The sequence below is a fragment of the Cherax quadricarinatus genome, chromosome 70 (genome assembly GCF_038502225.1).
Source record: "Cherax quadricarinatus isolate ZL_2023a chromosome 70, ASM3850222v1, whole genome shotgun sequence".
NCBI lineage: Eukaryota > Metazoa > Arthropoda > Malacostraca > Decapoda > Parastacidae > Cherax > Cherax quadricarinatus.
In genome coordinates, this window is record NC_091361.1 from 21,731,961 (window position 1) to 21,751,088 (window position 19,128).

Genomic DNA, 19,128 nt, shown 5'->3' on the forward strand with positions numbered 1-19,128 from the left:
GGTTGACAAGTGACTATGCCTTCTGCCAGATCACTCACTACTGGGTCAAGGGAGGAGCCAGAGATATGAGTAGGGAAATCACAAAGTTTCTCATGTCAAACACTGCAAGAAGGTCATCAAAGTCCCTCTGTATAAGGTGCTGGTTGAGGTCACCAACAATTATAATATGTTGACAGTTGTGTTGTAGCAGAAGGGAGTCAATATTTTCCATTAGGAAGTTGATGGGGGTCTGCATGTTGCCACTGAGGTCTGTACATTGCACATGCTAGTACAGAGGTACTAGTGTTTATACAGAGCTTGAAGAGCATCATTTCAAGATGAGTAGGGGTGGCAACATCAATGTGCTGGGCATGAACACTTTTAGAGAAGCACACAGCAACACCTTCTCCTCGCCCTTGCCTGTCTCTTCTCATCCATGAGGTGTAGCCAGCAATTCTTTCAAAATTTTCTGGAGTCCTGCCATCCAAAAATGTTTCAACAACAGCTATCATGTCAGGACGTCGAGTGTTCACAAAACTGTGTGTGAGCTCTCCAACATTAGTAATGAAATCTCTAATGTTGGCCGACAGGATGCTGATAGACTGACTGACCTGACTGACTGACTGACCTGACTGACTGACTGACCTGACTGACTTGACTGACTGACTGACCTGACTGACTGACTGACCTGACTGACTGACTGACTGACCTGACTGACTGACCTGACTGACTGACTGACCTGACTGACTGACCTGACTGACTGACCTGACTGACTGACTGACCCGACTGACTGACTGACCCGACTGACTGACTGACCTGACTGACTGACTGACCTGACTGACTGACCTGACTGACTGACTGACCTGACTGACTGACTGACCTGACTGACTGACTGACTGACCTGACTGACTGACTGACTGACCTGACTGACTGACCTGACTGACTGACTGACTGACTGACCTGACTGACCTGACTGACTGACCTGACTGACTGACCTGACTGACTGACCTGACTGACCTGACTGACTGACTGACCTGACTGACTGACTGACCTGACTGACTGACCTGACTGACCTGACTGACTGACTGACCTGACTGACTGACTGACCTGACTGACTGACCTGACTGACTGACCTGACTGACTGACCTGACTGACTGACCTGACTGACTGACTGACCGACCGACCGACCGACCGACCGACCGACCGACCGACCGACCGACCGACCGACCGACCGACCGACCGACCGACCGACCGACCGACCGACCGACACTCTCTCTCTCTCTCTCTCTCTCTCTCTCTCTCTCTCTCTCTCTCTCTCTCTCTCACACACACAGAGTGAGAGGGTTTGACAAGGTTAGGTTAAGGATCTCTAGCTGTATTGGCAAGCTATTTACAGGTTAAGGATTCCTAACTTTATTGGCAAGCTAAGAGCTGTTACCTACATCAGCTCATTTGAAAGCATTTTTATTGTTATGAGACATACAAGTAGGAAACAGGATGAAGTTGGAGCCATCTGTTGGCCAGCATTTTGATCAACTGACATTATCTCATTGACATCATTATGCTGTACGAATGTGTTCCATACTCGAGTCATCCTGGGTATATACGATCTCAGGTGGAGTGATGTTCTGGAGAAGGGTACAGCCAGAGTGAAGTTGCTGCTTTCTGCCCGTCTTGTGGCATAAAAGCTTGTTTCACGCTGTCCTCAAAATGGATCCAAGTGTGGTACTTAACAATATTGACCTTGTACAAAACAGTAAGGCCACCCACATCCCTCCTGTGTTGAAGGCTCTGCTGAAATGACAGATCTATCCAGGATGGGTCCAGGCAAGAGATGAGACGTCATGCTCTGATCTCTACTCTGTCATGCAGTCGCAGATGAGAGGGGGGGGGGCAGGAAAACCAAGAAAGTGGAGCATACTCAAGGTGTGAGCGTACTTGTGCCTCGTACAGAATCTTGCAAGCCCTACTGTAAAGCAGATGCGAGATACGGCGAAGTGCTTCCTGGCTGCCTTGTTTGCAAGATTTACAACATGGTTCTTCGTGGTCAGTTTGGAGTCAGATTTCACCCCAAGGATATCAACTTCTTCTCCAGGTGCCAACACCCTCCCATTCATCCTTACTACTGCACCAGCATTACCATCATCATTTGCATTTTCTCAGGTGCAAATGTTACTTGCCATCTATTTCCCCAAGCTGATATAGCTCTTAGCTGGTGATTGATGTAGCTTAGAGCAGCTGGCATTTCTTCTCTTGGATAAGTGAATGTCAGTGTACAGTCGTCTGCATATGCATGGGATTCTGGGATGAGATGAAGAAGGTCGTTGAAGTAGACATTCCATAACAATGGTCCCAGGACACTTCCTTGTGGAACACTTGCCCCAATAGGATGTCTTGCTGATTCCGTTCCATTGAGAACTACCCTTAGAGATCTTCAACAACAGCTATCATGTCGGGACGTCGAGTGTTCACAAAACTGTGTGTGAGCTCTCCAACATTAGTAATGAAACCTCTAATGTTGGCCGACAGGATGCTGATAGACGGGCTCCTCATGATTTGGTCAGCTATCTATCTCTCTCTCTATCTCTATCTATCTCTCTCTATCTCTCTCTCTATCTGTGTGTGTGTGTGTGTGTGTGTGTGTGTTTTCTCCAGGTGCATAAACATTTAGTATAACCCACTTTTTTGCATCGAACCCTTATTTTAATCCTCCTAATCCTTGAATTTATAATTTATGCTCCTCTTTTTCCTGCCATAACTGATCCTTCAACATTATTGGTTGGTTGACAGCAACCGCTCAGGGAGGTGCTACTGTCCTGCCGAATTAGTATGGTAGGATTGCTTGTGTCTTCTTTCTGTCTCATAAACACACAAGATAACAGGTACATATTTCTACTTCTACTTACACTTAGATCACAGTACATATGCATGTACATGCAACCATCTGAGCTTTCTTCTATTTTCTTAATAGTTTTTGTTCTTATTTATTTCTTCTTATCTCCATGAGGAAGTGGAAAAGAATCCTTCCTCCGTAAGGCATGCGTGTCGTAAAAGGTGACTAAAATGCCAGGAGCAAGGGGCTAGTAACTCCTTCTCCTGTATGAATTAATAAAAAAAAAGAAAATATATAAATGTATAGAAAATATATATATATTAGAATTCAGTGGCATGGTATTTATTGGGACTCTCCTTTGTTTTGACAGCGGGCTAGTTTGATGGCCACGCAAGGTGATCTTTGGTCCCATAACCTGTTATGTCTCCTCACGACACTAGTTAATTGTAGCACGCCAGAAAGCCAGTGGGGGATTCTCTTGTAAGTGCTTTTAGCAAATTCTAATGTAGGTTGGTTTGTCTAAAGGTATAAGATGGTATTTAACAAGAGGTCCCTGGTTGGCTGCCATGCATGAGGCTGGGTGCGTACGTAACAGTCGTAGAGACATTTTCAGAGACTTTAATTGAAGCGTGTTGCCCACACTTGTCATGGATGTCTGACTGACGTGGGAAGTACGCCAGGTACTGAATCCTACCCAGTCATTCCACCTAACTTTATTATGTGACAATCTGGTATGCAAATCAGTATACAAAGTGGGAAGATGTTTTATGACCAATGGCCTTAACTTTGCTTGAAGATCTCAACTTGGCATCTTGTATTCACTTAAAATATAAGGCAGGTTGTTATTCATGTCAATGGCAAGTGTGTTGCAACCTTTCAATTAATATGTGGTGGCAGGCGTCAAGATCAAGAGAAAGAAGGTGCCAGGAGCCAAGAATCTTAAGATCCGGAAGTACGTGCAGCCCAAGAATGCAGTAATGTGCCTCAACGAGCTTCGACCTGGAGTGACATACACTACTGAGCAGGAGGGAGGAGTTACTCAACCATTCTGTATATCTGTTGAGGTATCTAATGGGGTATGGCAAGTAATGGCCAAATATCAAAGATATGATGGGCTATTTCACTTATTATATTTAGCATTAAGTAGGCCAAGGAAAATATGTTTTTGATGTATTGTGTATGTTGAGTGAAAGTGCTGTACTGAACAAACAATAGTATTAACATTGATGGAAACAGGATTTTTCAGAGCTTAGTGAATGTAGATAATTATATAACAAGAATTTCATTCTTGGAAGCAAGGAGTCTTGAGACCTTTTAGAAAGTGAGGGAACTGATTGAAAGTGGGAAAAACAGCAGAGGTAAATGATATTTAGTGAGATTGAAAACAGGTTGGGAAGGAGAATTGTAATAATGCTTTTGTTCAGTGTGCATATAAGAGAAAGGAAAATGCATAAAGAGTGTATTGCACTGTTTAGGGGAATGAGAGAATTGGGGAAATAAGTCTCCTGAGTATACAGTGGTACCCCGAGTTTTGACCATAATTTGTTCCAGAAGGCTGTTCGAGTGCCGTTGCCAAACGAATTTCTTCCCATTAGGAATGATGTAAATTTGATTAGTCCGTTTCAAACCCCCAAAAATACACCTACAAAATCATTTACAATAATACACTTACATAATTGTTCGAGTTGGGAGCTGTACGAAACTCGGGGTACCACTGTACCTGACTAATTAAGCATATGGCAAATTATGATCGGTAATGACTGGAGAAGGCAGCGGAGTCAGAGGGAAAACGTATGAGTTGAGTGTTTGCAGTGATGCATAACTGCTATTGCTCTGTGATTAGAGAAAGTAACTACACTACTTGCTGCATGCTTGCATTTGAAAAAGATGTTTGCCAGAGTTGATGGAAACATCATGTAGCAGGTGTTGAAATATGTATGGAATAGGTAGTGGTACTTGACAAATCAAAGAGCTGTGTTGATTGTTTTAGTTTTCAGCTCACCTTCTTGTCTGGGTTGGAAAAGACCAGTGGCCTATACAGAACTTTATGTATATAGTACAGTGAACTATATGCTGGTACACACTAAATTAGTTTATTAGAAATTATATCATTCATTCTACAGTGGTACCCCGAGTTTCGGCCGTAATTCCTTCCAGAAGGCTGTTTGAGTGCCGTTGCCGAATGAATTTGTTCCCATAAGGAATAATGTAAATTAGATTAGTTTGTTTCAGACCCCCAAAAATACACTTACAAAAGCACTTACAAATACACTTACATAATTGTTCGAGTTGGGAGCTGTACGAAACTCTGGGTACCACTGTATTTGCATATGTATGAAGACATGGCAGGTAATTAGTTCTGTTTGTTTAAATTTAATAAGTTAGCCAGAAACACTTATTTTCCTTGGCCTAGCATTACTGACATAAATTAGAAATACAAATTGCATTAATATATATGTGTGTGTGTGCTGCTTTACACATTAAAGTGCATGTGTTCATGTGTACACACATTTTGTGTGTGTATATATATTACAGTACATAGGTAATACTACTAATGATGGTAATAAATACTAAAATGAGAGTATGGCTTGTATTGGTTTTCAGGTTGATAGTCAAAAATACCGAGGTTTTGGGTCGTCCAAACAGCTGGCAAGGCAAGCAGCAGCAGAAGCTGCACTTATAAGCTTTGTTAAACCTCCAGTCACTTCTAACTCTTCTGAAAGTCAAGAGGAAGATAAAACACCATGGGCAACTCTTGCATCATTTGCTATTTATAAATTGTTTAATGATTGGCGCGAGGGTAGGGTTGGCACGTGCCCTCCACCTGCCCAACCTTTTGGCACTGCAGTTCCCCCTGGTAAGTACTAGCTAATAACTATTTTATTTACAGAATTATGTAACAAATTCAGGTACTATTGGGAACCAAGTATGTACAGTTTTGGCAAAAACTTTACATAATTAATGCAAAAAAACTTTAAATTTAGGAAATATTGAGTATACAAGGATGAGTTGGGTCAACAAGGTGACAGATGGTTATAAATATACGTCATGCATAGCAAGCCTTAATTTTACTCAGCAGTGACCTCAGGAATGAGTTCACTTTCAAGAAATGGTGTCTAATATAATGAAAATTAATGTAAAGAGATCCAAATCATTAGCCTGTCTAACAGATTATTGTACTACAAACAGGTATTGTACCAGATTAGTGGAAAGGGGCAAATGTTATACCATTTACAAAGTGGAAGATAGAATCTTAGCCTTAAATTATAGACTAATCAGCCTAAGCTCAGGTTTGGAAAAATTGATGGAATCAGTAATTACAGATTCAATTCGAAGCCAGTGCCACCTTGAGATATAATTTGATCAATAAATTTAAACATGGTTTTAAAAAGAAGCAATCTTGCCAAAGATTTACAAACTTTTTTTTGCTGGTATTTGAAGTGGTCTACCTATTGTGTACATGGCCTGTGTTTTGAGTCATCTCATTTTGTCTGCCTTGTCATTACTGCATAGATATTAAGGGGTTTCAGTCTTCATTTGGTTGGATATTTGTAAATCCATTTTTTTATTGAAACACTTCGTGGGATTGTGATGTATGCAGAAAAAAGTAGTTAATTAAACTGACATAAATGTGTATATTGTCTCCACTTTAATTGAACTTGGGTTTTCAGGGTTGCTGGTTATTACAATAACCTTTATTTTTCTCCCATGCTGTCTTGATCTTTTACTGTTTTTCACACTAGAACATAAGGACATTTTGAATTCCACTTTTATTTACCTCAGTAAGCATATGCTTAGTAAAAGCTTATTAACATTTACCCTTGGGGAAAAGATTAGTAAGATTTGGGCAAATGTTCCATATTTGTAGGAATTAGGTGCTTCTCACATTGCAGGGTTTCAAGCATTCTTAAACCAGTCTATGGGAACCAATGCTGCAAAAGATGGATCTGCACAGGCTGCAGCATTTACTGAAGCTATATGTGCTCATCTAGGAGGCCGCACTCCCCATGCTCCAGTCACTGATATCAAGGTAACTTCTCACTGCTCTTCTCATATTTAAATATTAGTGTTCTTTGAAGATAATGTAGAATATAACTTAGGTGTATCTGTGTCTATCATTAGAAATGATATTAGAAGTAAATAAATGAATGTTATAGGAATTCAGCTAGAAACCTGAGTAGATCTATAACCCACTATGATAACATGAGTGTAGGTAAATATGGAGCAACTTGCAATGCAACTTGACTGACTGATGTTGTAGTGGCCAGGCTTAGGCTTGTTTACAAGTACTTCTCGAAGTTTGGAAGACATACAGATGATGATCAAACCAAATGCAAAGTATGTGGCCAGCCCTGTGGTCTATCTTGAATGCAGTGTGCTTAACTGTCCACTTACTGAGGAATATAGAGATAGTATAATAACCTGTGTGACATGTCACGATATTGTATTAATGAAAATTAGACATCAGGTTTATTTTATTTTATTAACACATCATATGTCCTCTACCAGGGCAGGGTGACCCAAAAAAGAAAAAACATTTTCATCATCATTCACTCCATCACTGTCTTGCCAATGACATGCCTAAACTGCTATTAAAAAACTGCAGCATATCAACACCCCTCCTTTAGAGTACAGGCACTGTATTTTCCACCTCCAGGACTCAAGTCCAGTTAACTGTTTTCCCTGAATCCCTTCATCAATGTTACTTTGCTCACCCTCCAGCAGCACACCAAGTCTTAAAAACAATTCGTCTCCACTCGCTCATATCTAACACTGACGCATGTTTGCAGGAATTCTCAGCCCTTCACACACAAGACCTCCTTTACCCCCTCCCTTCAGCCTTTCCTAGGGTGACCCCTACTGCACCTACCTTCCACTACAGATTTATATGCCCTCCAGTTCATTCTGTTTTGTTCCATCCTCTAAATGTCCAAACCACATCAACAACCCTTCCTCTGCCCTCTGAATAATACTCTTAGAAACCCCGCACCTCTTTCTAATCTCCAAGTTACGGATTCTCTGCATTATATTCACACTGCACATTGCCCTCAAACTTGGTTTCTCCACTGCCTCCAGCCTTCTCCTTGTTACAACATTCACCACCCATGCTTCACACCCTGACTACTTACCAATTTAGGACTTGACAGCAACCACCCAGGGAGGTACTACCATCCTGCCAAGTGAGTGTAAAACGAAAGCCTGTGATTGTTTTACATGATGGTAGGATTGCTGATGTCTTTTGTCTGTCTCATAAATATGCAAGATTACAGGTATGTCTTGCTACTTCTACTTACACTTAGGTCACACTACACATACATGTACACAGTTATTTATACACACTCATCTGAGTTTTCTTTGATTTTATCTTAATAGTTCTTGGTCTTATTACTTTTCCTTTTATATCCATGGGGAAGTGGAATAAGAATCTTTCCTCCGTAAGCCATGCGTGTTGTAAAAGTCAACTAAAATGCCGGGAACAATGGGCTAGTAACCCCTTTTCCTGTAAAGATTACTAAAAAGAATAAGAAGAAGAAAATTGTCAAAGTGGGAAGTCTGAATGTGCGTGGATGTTGTGCAGATGATAAGAAAGAGATGATTGTGGATGTTATGAATGAGAAGAAGCTGGATGTCCTGGCTTTAAGTGAAACAAAGCTGAAGGGGGTGGGAGAGTTTCAGTGGATAGGAATAAATGGGAATAGGTCAGGGGTTTCAAATAGAGTTAGAGCTAAAGAAGGAGTAGCAATAATGTTGAAGGATAAGCTATGGCAGGAAAAGAGGGACTATAAATGTATTAATTCAAGGATTATGTGGAGTAAAATAAAGATTGGATGTGAAAAGTGGGTTATAATAAGCGTGTATGCACCTGGAGAAGAGAGAAGTGTAGAGGAGAGGGAGAGATTTTGGGAAATGCTGAGTGAATGCATGGGGAGTTTTATATCAAGTGTGAGAGTAATGGTGGTTGGGGATTTCAATGCTAAAGTGGGTAAAAATGTTATGGAGGGAGTAGTAGGTAAATTTGGAGTGCCAGGGGTAAATGTAAATGGGGAGCCTTTAATTGAGCTATGTGTAGAAAGAGATTTGGTAATAAGTAATACATATGTTATGAAAAAGAGGATAAATAAATATACAAGGTATGATGTAGCACGTAATGAAAGTAGTTTATTAGATTATGTATTGGTGGATAAAAGGTTGATGGGTAGGCTCCAGGATGTACATGTTTATAGAGGGGCAACTGACATATCGGATCATTATTTAGTTGTAGCTACAGTTAGAGTAAGAGGTAGATGGGAAAAGAGGAAGGTGGCAACAACAAGTAAGAGGGAGGTGAAGGTGTATAAACTAAGGGAGGAGGAAGTTCGGGTGAGATATAAGCGACTATTGGCAGAAAGGTGGGCTAGTGCAAAGATGAGTAGTGGGGGGATTGAAGAGGGTTGGAATAGTTTTAAAAATGCAGTATTAGAATGTGGGGCAGAAGTTTGTGGTTATAGGAGGGTGGGAGCAGGAGGAAAGAGGAGTGATTGGTGGAATGATGAAGTAAAGGGTGTGATAAAAGAGAAAAAGGTAGCTTATGAGAGGTTTTTAAAAAGCACAAGTGTTATAAGAAGAGCAGAGTATATGGAGAGTAAAAGAAAGATAAAGAGAGTGGTGAGAGTGCAAAAGGAGAGCAGATGATAGAGTGGGAGAGGCACTGTCAAGAAATTTTAATGAAAATAAGAAAAAATTTTGGAGTGAGTTAAACAAGTTAAGAAAGTATATAAATAACAAAAAGGCACAATACCATGACTGGAACGATACACAAATAACCCGCACATAAAAGAGAGAAGCTTACGACGACGTTTCGGTCCGACTTGGACCATTGACAAAGTCACACTAACAGAGGTGGAGCAGGACGGCTATATATAGGCAGGAAGAGGTGGAGGAAGTAGTAGTAGTAGTACAAGAATTGTGTATAATACCGACAAGATGAAATTAAGACACATGCACAACACCCGGGCATCCCCATCGTAGACGTTTCGCCATCCAGCCAGCCACTGGATGGCGAAACGTCCACAACAAAGACAACCAGACGCCGCACATGTGTCTTAATTTCATCTGTAGTTGTAGTAGTAGTAGAAGAAGAAGAGGTAGTAGTAGTGGTAGAAGTGGGAAATATGGATGACGAGCCAGTCAAAAACAAAGGAAGGGGAGCACTGCAAGAGAGCTAGATGCCCACAGAGGGAGAGCAAGCGCACAGAGGTGCGTGAAAGGGGAAGTGGATTTGTCAGTTAAAAACAGAGTAGGGGAGTTAGTAGATGGGGAGATGGAGGTATTAGGTAGATGGCGAGAATATTTTGAGGAACTTTTAAATGCTAAGGAAGAAACGGAGGCAGTAATTTCATGCACTGGTCAGGGAGGTATACCATCTTTTAGGAGTGAAGAAGAGCAGAATGTAAGTGTGGGGGAGGTACGTGAGGCATTACGTAAAATGAAAGGGGGTAAATCAGCTGGAACTGATGGGATCATGACAGAAATGTTAAAAGCAGGGGGGGATATAGTGTTGGAGTGGTTGGTACTTTTGTTTAATAAATGTATGAAAGGGAAAGGTACCTAGGGATTGGCGGAGAGCATGTATAGTCCCTTTATATAAAGGGAAAGGGGACAAAAGAGACTGTAAAAATTATAGAGGAATAAGCTTACTGAGTATACCAGGAAAAGTGTACGGTAGGGTTATAATTGAAAGAATTAGAGGTAAGACAGAATGTAGGATTGCGGATGAGCAAGGAGGTTTCAGAGTGGGTAGGGGATGTGTAGATCAAGTGTTTACATTGAAGCATATATGTGAACAGTATTTAGATAAAGGTAGGGAAGTTTTTATTGCATTTATGGATTTAGAAAAGGCATATGATAGAGTGGGTAGAGGAGCAATGTGGCAGATGTTGCAAGTATATGGAATAGGTGGTAAGTTATTAAATGCTGTAAAGAGTTTTTATGAGGATAGTGAGGCTCAGGTTAGGGTGTGTAGAAGAGAGGGAGACTACTTCCCGGTAAAAGTAGGTCTTAGACAGGGATGTGTAATGTCACCATGGTTGTTTAATATACAGTGGTCCCTCGCTTTTCGTAGTTCTCGGCAATCGTAAATTTCGCCAATCATGGGGGTATTTTCGTATAAACATGGACTCGCTTTTCATAGGTTGACTCGCGAGTAGTAGTTCGTCCAGGACGCTTACGCACGGTGTGAGCCGGGGAGGCCTCCCTACCCAGCCAGTCTGGCATTGTTTACCAGTGAGTGAAGGTCCCCTCAAGTGCTCCTACGAAATATTTCATAATATTCCACTCATTTTAGTGCTTGCAAGTACTAAATAAGCTACCATGGCTCCAAAGAAAGCGCCTAGTGCCAAGCCTGTGGTAAAGAAGGCGAGAAATATGTACAGTGACAAAGTCTTGTACCATTTTAGGGAAGTGTTAAAGAGACGCCAGAAACAGAGCTCTCTCCACAGTTACTTTGCGAGACAGGACTAGAGTGACTCTCAAGGTGGTCCTAGTGGCATTAAGAAACAGAGAAGAGAAGCAACCCCAGAGAAGCAATTGGTACCTGAGGTGTTGCTGGAAGGGGATTCCCCTTCCAAACTGTAAACAATCCAATCTCTCTCCTCCTCCAGTCTCCCATACACTAAGAAGAATCTCCAATAAAGGTAAGTGTTATGCTGTTAATGTTTCATTCATCATTTCCCATTGTATTGTTTATGTACTACATGTATATTTCATGTAAAAAAATTTTTTGTTTTAATACTTCTGAGTGTCAGAAACGGATTAATTGTATTTACATTATTTCTTATGGGGAAAATTGATTCGCAAATTGTAAATTTCGTTTATAGTAGCTCCTCCAGGAACGGATTAATTACGAAAAACGAGGGACCACTGTATTTATAGATGGGGTTGTAAAAGAAGTAAATGCTAGGGTGTTCGGGAGAGGGGTGGGATTAAATTATGGGGAATCAAATACAAAATGGGAATTGACACAGCTACTTTTTGCTGATGATACTGTGCTTATGGGAGATTCTAAAGAAAAATTGCAAAGGTTAGTGGATGAGTTTGGGAATGTGTGTAAAGGTAGAAAGTTGAAAGTGAACATAGAAAAGAGTAAGGTGATGAGGGTGTCAAATGATTTAGATAAAGAAAAATTGGATATCAAATTGGGGAGGAGGAGTATGGAAGAAGTGAATGTTTTCAGATACTTGGGAGTTGACGTGTCGGCGGATGGATTTATGAAGGATGAGGTTAATCATAGAATTGATGAGGGAAAAAAGGTGAGTGGTGCGTTGAGGTATATGTGGAGTCAAAAAACGTTATCTATGGAGGCAAAGAAGGGAATGTATGAAAGTATAGTAGTACCAACACTCTTATATGGGTGTGAAGCTTGGGTAGTAAATGCAGCAGCGAGGAGACGGTTGGAGGCAGTGGAGATGTCCTGTTTAAGGGCAATGTGTGATGTAAATATTATTCAGAAAATTTGGAGTGTGGAAATTAGGAAAAGGTGTGGAGTTAATAAAAGTATTAGTCAGAGGGCAGAAGAGGGGTTGTTGAGGTGGTTTGGTCATTTAGAGAGAATGGATCAAAGTAGAATGACATGGAAAGCATATAAATCTATAGGGGAAGGAAGGCGGGGAAGTACAATGCCTGCACTTTAAAGGAGGGGTTTGGGATATTGGCAGTTTGGAGGGATATGTTGTGTATCTTTATATGTGTATGCTTCTAAACTGTTGTATTCTGAGCACCTCTGCAAAAACAGTGATAATGTGCGAATGTGGTGAAAGTGTTGAATGATGAAAGTATTTTCTTTTTGGGGATTTTCTTTCTTTTTTGGGTCACCCTGCCTCGGTGGGAGACGACCGACTTGTTGAAAAAAAAAAAAAACTCTCAGTACTAACCAAAACAACTAACTAGTTATTTTATGTCACCTCTATACTTTTAAACGTCTGCCAGTCCATGAAATTTTAGTGACTGAACCATTAATTGTAATATTTTGTATTATGTTCAACTTCAAGATTATTATCCTTAAAAACTTCCACCTTGCATTAGTATTAAGATTAAATATGATTGTAATCAAGTAAACCACTTGTCAAATTTTAAGAAGTTACTATGTATTAGGATTAGTCTGCCCAAAATGCCCTGGCATGATAGTGGCTTTCTTTCAACCTAGCAAACCAAAATTGTAATTACATATTGTAAACTTTACAAAGAAATAAGCCTTTACATACGTTTCAGTCTTGGAGCCTTGGTCACTTCAAATATCGGTAACAGGACCAAAACGTATCCAGTAAAGAATAAGTAAAGATATAAGAGCGGTATAACTACAGCCTCTCCTCACTTAATGACTGACTTCCATTCCTAAGACCACAGCATTAACCCTTAAAGTGTCGGTCCCATAGTACTACGCCAAAATTCTAGTGCCTTCAAATCTAGCAGGAGAAAGCTAGTAGGCCTACATGTGAGTGAATGGGTCTCCGTGGTCAGCGTGCTCAGTATGAAAAAATCAGGGCATCCGAATTACATTGTGGGAATGCCATTCCAGTACGCCTTGTTTACCGTGCCTTGCATTAAGAAATTCCTCGCTCCCCAGCGAATTGGGACTTCTGTTCCTAAGTAATAGTTCAAACACAGATGGAAGTGTCAGTGAAGGTGAATTTCATGGATTGGAGGAGTTTGTGACCGAGAGTAATGCCCGGGATACCGGTAACAGTGATGAAAACCCAGTCGACCCTCAACCTTCCGCCTCTGGTGCTGAGCTGTCTTGTTCACATTCAGTTGTACCAAAACGAAAGAAGAAACTCATATTTTCCCATGTGTAGGACACAGATGTGAGCAGTGGTGATGACAGTCATAGTGATTATGATATCCAAGCTCTTGAATACAGTTCCAGTGGCAAGAGTGAAGTGGAATATTCTCTAGTGAAGCATCGGTATATACGATGCTACATGCATTCTGTTAGTGTGCCATATGCTATTCCAAGTGGAAGGAGTGCATCTCAGAGTACATCCTGTGGCCGTACAACAGGAACAGATAGCGAAAATGACGATATTGTTACAATTGGGATGGATAATGAGCGTGCGTCATCAGATGGTAGTGGTGCCATGCACCATGAGGGACCAGCAGCAGCCCATGCTGGTACCCACGCTGCTGACTCAGCAGAGCTACAACAAAGGCCACCCTCATACACCAACCTGCACAACCACAACCTCCACAACTACAACCACCTGTCAATATCCAGTACCCACCAGCAGACTGCATCTGGGATTGGCAGAAAGGTGCCAATTTTGTTCCCAATCCCCATCACTTTGATGAAACTCCAAGTGGAATACAGCCATCTTGCACACTTGGGAACAATGCCACTAAACTGGAATGTTTTGAATTATTCTTTGATGAACCCCTGATGGAAGTTATTGTTAGGGAAAGTAACACGTATTTCAATTACACCATGGCAAACTCAGTTCTTTCACCAAGATCATGCCTACACCAATGGAAAGAGAGAACTGCAGCTGAGATGTATCTGCTCTTTGCCACAATAATGCTTATGCCACGTGTATAAGCACAGTGTCAAATCATACTGGTCAACAGACCGCCTGATTTCAACCCCAGCTCTCAGTGATATAATACCAGTGAATCGACTTCTGCTACTATTAAGTTTACTACAACTTCTCAGACAAAACCAGGCCTGACAGAAATGACAGGTTGTATAAGATTAGGAATGTGTTTTATGTATCTAAAACAGAAATTCTTTGTGTATTTTTATCCCTTCAGGAAGCTTGCTATTGATGAGTCTGACTTTGTTCAAAGGTAGACTGTTGTTCAAGCAGTATATACCAAACAAGAGGAAATGCTTTGGTATAAAGTTGTTTGTACTTTGTGATTACTACAGTGGTCTTGTATTGGATATTATTGTGTACACTGTAAGTAATACACTGCAAGATACCAGGAAGTTATTGGGTATCTGGTGATGCAGTTAGAATAATGATGGAACTATGTCTTGGTAAAGGGCATACATTATATACTGATAACTGGTACACAAGCCCCTTACTCAGTGATTTTTTGCAAGTGAACATGACAGATGTGTGCAGTACAGTGCTTGCAAATCATAAGTGTATGCCTAGGTTCGATGCAGGCACTCAGAGATGAGGTGCAGGCATTTGCTGCCAATGACATCATGGCATTTTCAGTGGCATGACAGATGACATGTCACACTGTTCACCGAAACAAAATGACAGACAGCGGCACGCAGAATAGAGAGACCAATGAACCCATTATGTATAAGATGAGCACCAGAAACAAACCACCATATGGTAAATTTTGTTTGTCTGTCATCAGACGAATATTATTCAAGTACCAAGTAACAACATCTGCGAACTGATCGACAACTACCCTCTCATCTGAGGCATGGTGATCACTACCTAATACAACTGCCTGCTACTACTTTGAAGAAAACTGCTCAGAAGTGTTTTGTCTGTGCACATAGAAAAACTGCCCACAAAAACGCAGAGACACTCGTTTTATGTATGAGGAGTGCAAAACACCACTGTGCATGACACCATGTTTCAAAGAGTTCCACAAGCTGCAGCACTTCTAGGAACATGATGTCCAGTGACTGTGTGTGTGTGTGTGTGTATATATATATATATATATATATATATATATATATATATATATATATATATATATATATATATATATATATATATATATATATATATATATATTATTTATATATATATATATATATATATATATATATATATATATATATATATATTATGTATATATTTTTTTTTTTTTTTCAACAAGTCGGCCGTCTCCCACCGAGGCAGGGTGACCCAAAAAAGAAAGAAAATCCCCAAAAAGAAAATACTTTCATCATCATTCAACACTTTCACCACACTCGCACATTATCACTGTTTTTGCAGAGGTGCTCAGAATACAACAGTTTAGAAGCACACACATATAAAGATACACAACATATCCCTCCAAACTGCCAATATCCCAAACCCCTCCTTTAAAGTGCAGGCATTGTACTTCCCATTTCCAGGACTCAAGTCCGACTATATGAAAATAACCGGTTTCCCTGAATCCCTTCACTAAATATTACCCTGCTCACACTCCAACAGATCGTCAGGTCCCAAGTACCATTCGTCTCCATTCACTCCTATCTAACACGCTCACGCACGCTTGCTGGAAGTCCAAGCCCCTTGCCCACAAAACCTCCTTTACCCCCTCTCTCCAACCCTTTCGAGGACGACCCCTACCCCGCCTTCCTTCCCCTATAGATTTATATGCTTTCCATGTCATTCTACTTTGATCCATTCTCTCTAAATGACCAAACCACCTCAACAACCCCTCTTCTGCCCTCTGACTAATACTTTTATTAACTCCACACCTTCTCCTAATTTCCACACTCCGAATTTTCTGCATAATATTTACACCACACATTGCCCTTAAACAGGACATCTCCACTGCCTCCAACCGTCTCCTCGCTACTGCATTTACCACCCAAGCTTCACACCCATATAAGAGTGTTGGTACTACTATACTTTCATACATTCCCTTCTTTGCCTCCATAGATAACGTTTTTTGACTCCACATATACCTCAAAGCACCACTCACCTTTTTTCCCTCATCAATTCTATGATTAACCTCATCCTTCATAAATCCATCCGCCGACACGTCAACTCCCAAGTATCTGAAAACATTCACTTCTTCCATACTCCTCCTCCCCAATTTGATATCCAATTTTTCTTTATCTAAATCATTTGACACCCTCATTACCTTACTCTTTTCTATGTTCACTTTCAACTTTCTACCTTTACACACATTCCCAAACTCATCCACTAACCTTTGCAATTTTTCTTTAGAATCTCCCATAAGCACAATATCATCAGCAAAAAGTAACTGTGTCAATTCCCATTTTGAATTTGATTCCCCAAAATTTAATCCCACCCCTCTCCCGAACACCCTAGCATTTACTTCCTTTACAACCCCATCTATCAATATATTAAACCACCATGGTGACATTACACATCCCTGTCTAAGACCTACTTTTACCGGGAAGTAGTCTCCCTCTCTTCTACACACCCTAACCTGAGCCTCACTATCCTCATAAAAACTCTTTACAGCATTTAATAACTTACCACCTATTCCATATACTTGCAACATCTGCCACATTGCTCCTCTATCCACTCTATCATATGCCTTTTCTAAATCCATAAATGCAATAAAAACTTCCCTACCTTTATCTAAATACTGTTCACATAAATGCTTCAATGTAAACACTTGATCTACACATCCCCTACCCACTCTGAAACCTCCTTGCTCATCCGCAATCCTACATTCTGTCTTACCTCTAATTCTTTCAATTATAACCCTACCATACACTTTTCCTGGTATACTCAGTAAGCTTATTCCTCTATAATTTTTACAGTCTCTTTTGTCCCCTTTCCCTTTATATAAAGGGACTATACATGCTCTCCGCCAATCCCTAGGTACCTTCCCCTCTTTCATACATTTATTAAACAAAAGTACCAACCACTCCAACACTATATCCCCCCCTGCTTTTAACATTTCTGTCATGATCCCATCAGTTCCAGCTGCTTTACCCCCTTTCATTTTACGTAATGCCTCACGTACCTCCCCCACACTTACATTCTGCTCTTCTTCACTCCTAAAAGATGGTATACCTCCCTGACCAGTGCATGAAATTACTGCCTCTGTTTCTTCCTTAACATTTAAAAGTTCCTCAAAATATTCTCGCCATCTACCCAATACCTCCATCTCCCCATCTACTAACTCCCCTACTCTGTTTTTAACTGACAAATCCATATTTTCCCTAGGCTTTCTTAACTTGTTTAACTCACTCCAAAAATTTTTCTTATTTTCATTAAAATTTCTTGACAGTGCCTCTCCCACTCTATCATCTGCTCTCCTTTTGCACTCTCTCACCACTCTCTTTACCTTTCTTTTACTCTCCATATACTCTGCTCTTCTTATAACACTTCTGCTTTGTAAAAACCTCTCATAAGCTACCTTTTTCTCTTTTATCACACCCTTTACTTCATCATTCCACCAATCACTCCTCTTTCCTCCTGCCCCCACCCTCCTATAACCACAAACTTCTGCCCCACATTCTAATACTGCATTTTTAAAACTATTCCAACCCTCTTCAACCCCCCCCACTACTCATCTTTGCACTAGCCCACCTTTCTGCCAATAGTCGCTTATATCTCACCCGAACTTCCTCCTCCCTTAGTTTATACACTTTCACCTCCCTCTTACTTGTTGTTGCCACCTTCCTCTTTTCCCATCTACCTCTTACTCTAGCTGTAGCTACAACTAAATAATGATCCGATATATCAGTTGCCCCTCTATAAACATGTACATCCTGGAGCCTACCCATCAACCTTTTATCCACCAATACATAATCTAATAAACTACTTTCATTACGTGCTACATCATACCTTGTATATTTATTTATCCTCTTTTTCATAAAATATGTATTACTTATTACCAAATTTCTTTCTACACATAGCTCAATTAAAGGCTCCCCATTTACATTTACCCCTGGCACCCCAAATTTACCTACTACTCCCTTCATAACATTTTTACCCACTTTAGCATTGAAATCCCCAACCACCATTACTCTCACACTTGATTCAAAACTCCCCACGCATTCACTCAACATTTCCCAAAATCTCTCTCTCTCCTCTACACTTCTCTCTTCTCCAGGTGCATACACGCTTATTATAACCCACTTTTCACATCCAATCTTTATTTTACTCCACATAATCCTTGAATTAATACAGTTATAGTCCCTCTTTTCCTGCCATAGCTTATCCTTCAACATTATTGCTACTCCTTCTTTAGCTCTAACTCTATTTGAAACCCCTGACCTAATCCCATTTATTCCTCTCCACTGAAACTCTCCCACCCCCTTCAGCTTTGTTTCACTTAAAGCCAGGACATCCAGCTTCTTCTCATTCATAACATCCACAATCATCTCTTTCTTATCATCTGCACAACATCCACGCACATTCAGACTTCCCACTTTGACAATTTTCTTCTTCTTATTCTTTTTAGTAATCTTTACAGGAAAAGGGGTTACTAGCCCATTGTTCCCGGCATTTTAGTTGACTTTTACAACACGCATGGCTTACGGAGGAAAGATTCTTATTCCACTTCCCCATGGATATAAAAGGAAAATTAATAAAACCAAGAACTATTAAGATAAAATCAAAGAAAACTCAGATGAGTGTGTATAAATAAATGTGTACATGTATGTATAGTGTGACCTAAGT

General features: G+C 40.5%; 1 protein-coding gene across 3 annotated transcripts in view; it reads left to right on the forward strand.

Annotated features, from left to right (window-relative positions):
* Positions 1–3,709: 3,709 nt before the first annotated feature.
* Positions 3,710–19,128, forward strand: part of LOC128703675 (double-stranded RNA-specific editase 1) — a gene marked incomplete at its 5' end in the record, with an annotated part of 44,037 nt that continues 28,618 nt past the window's right edge. Inside the window, 3 exon segments of one of the 3 annotated variants that reach the window (XM_053798828.2) lie at positions 3,710–3,888; positions 5,417–5,669; positions 6,706–6,842. In XM_053798828.2, the coding sequence (XP_053654803.2) occupies positions 3,710–3,888; positions 5,417–5,669; positions 6,706–6,842 (569 nt within the window). 3 annotated transcript variants of the gene reach the window in all.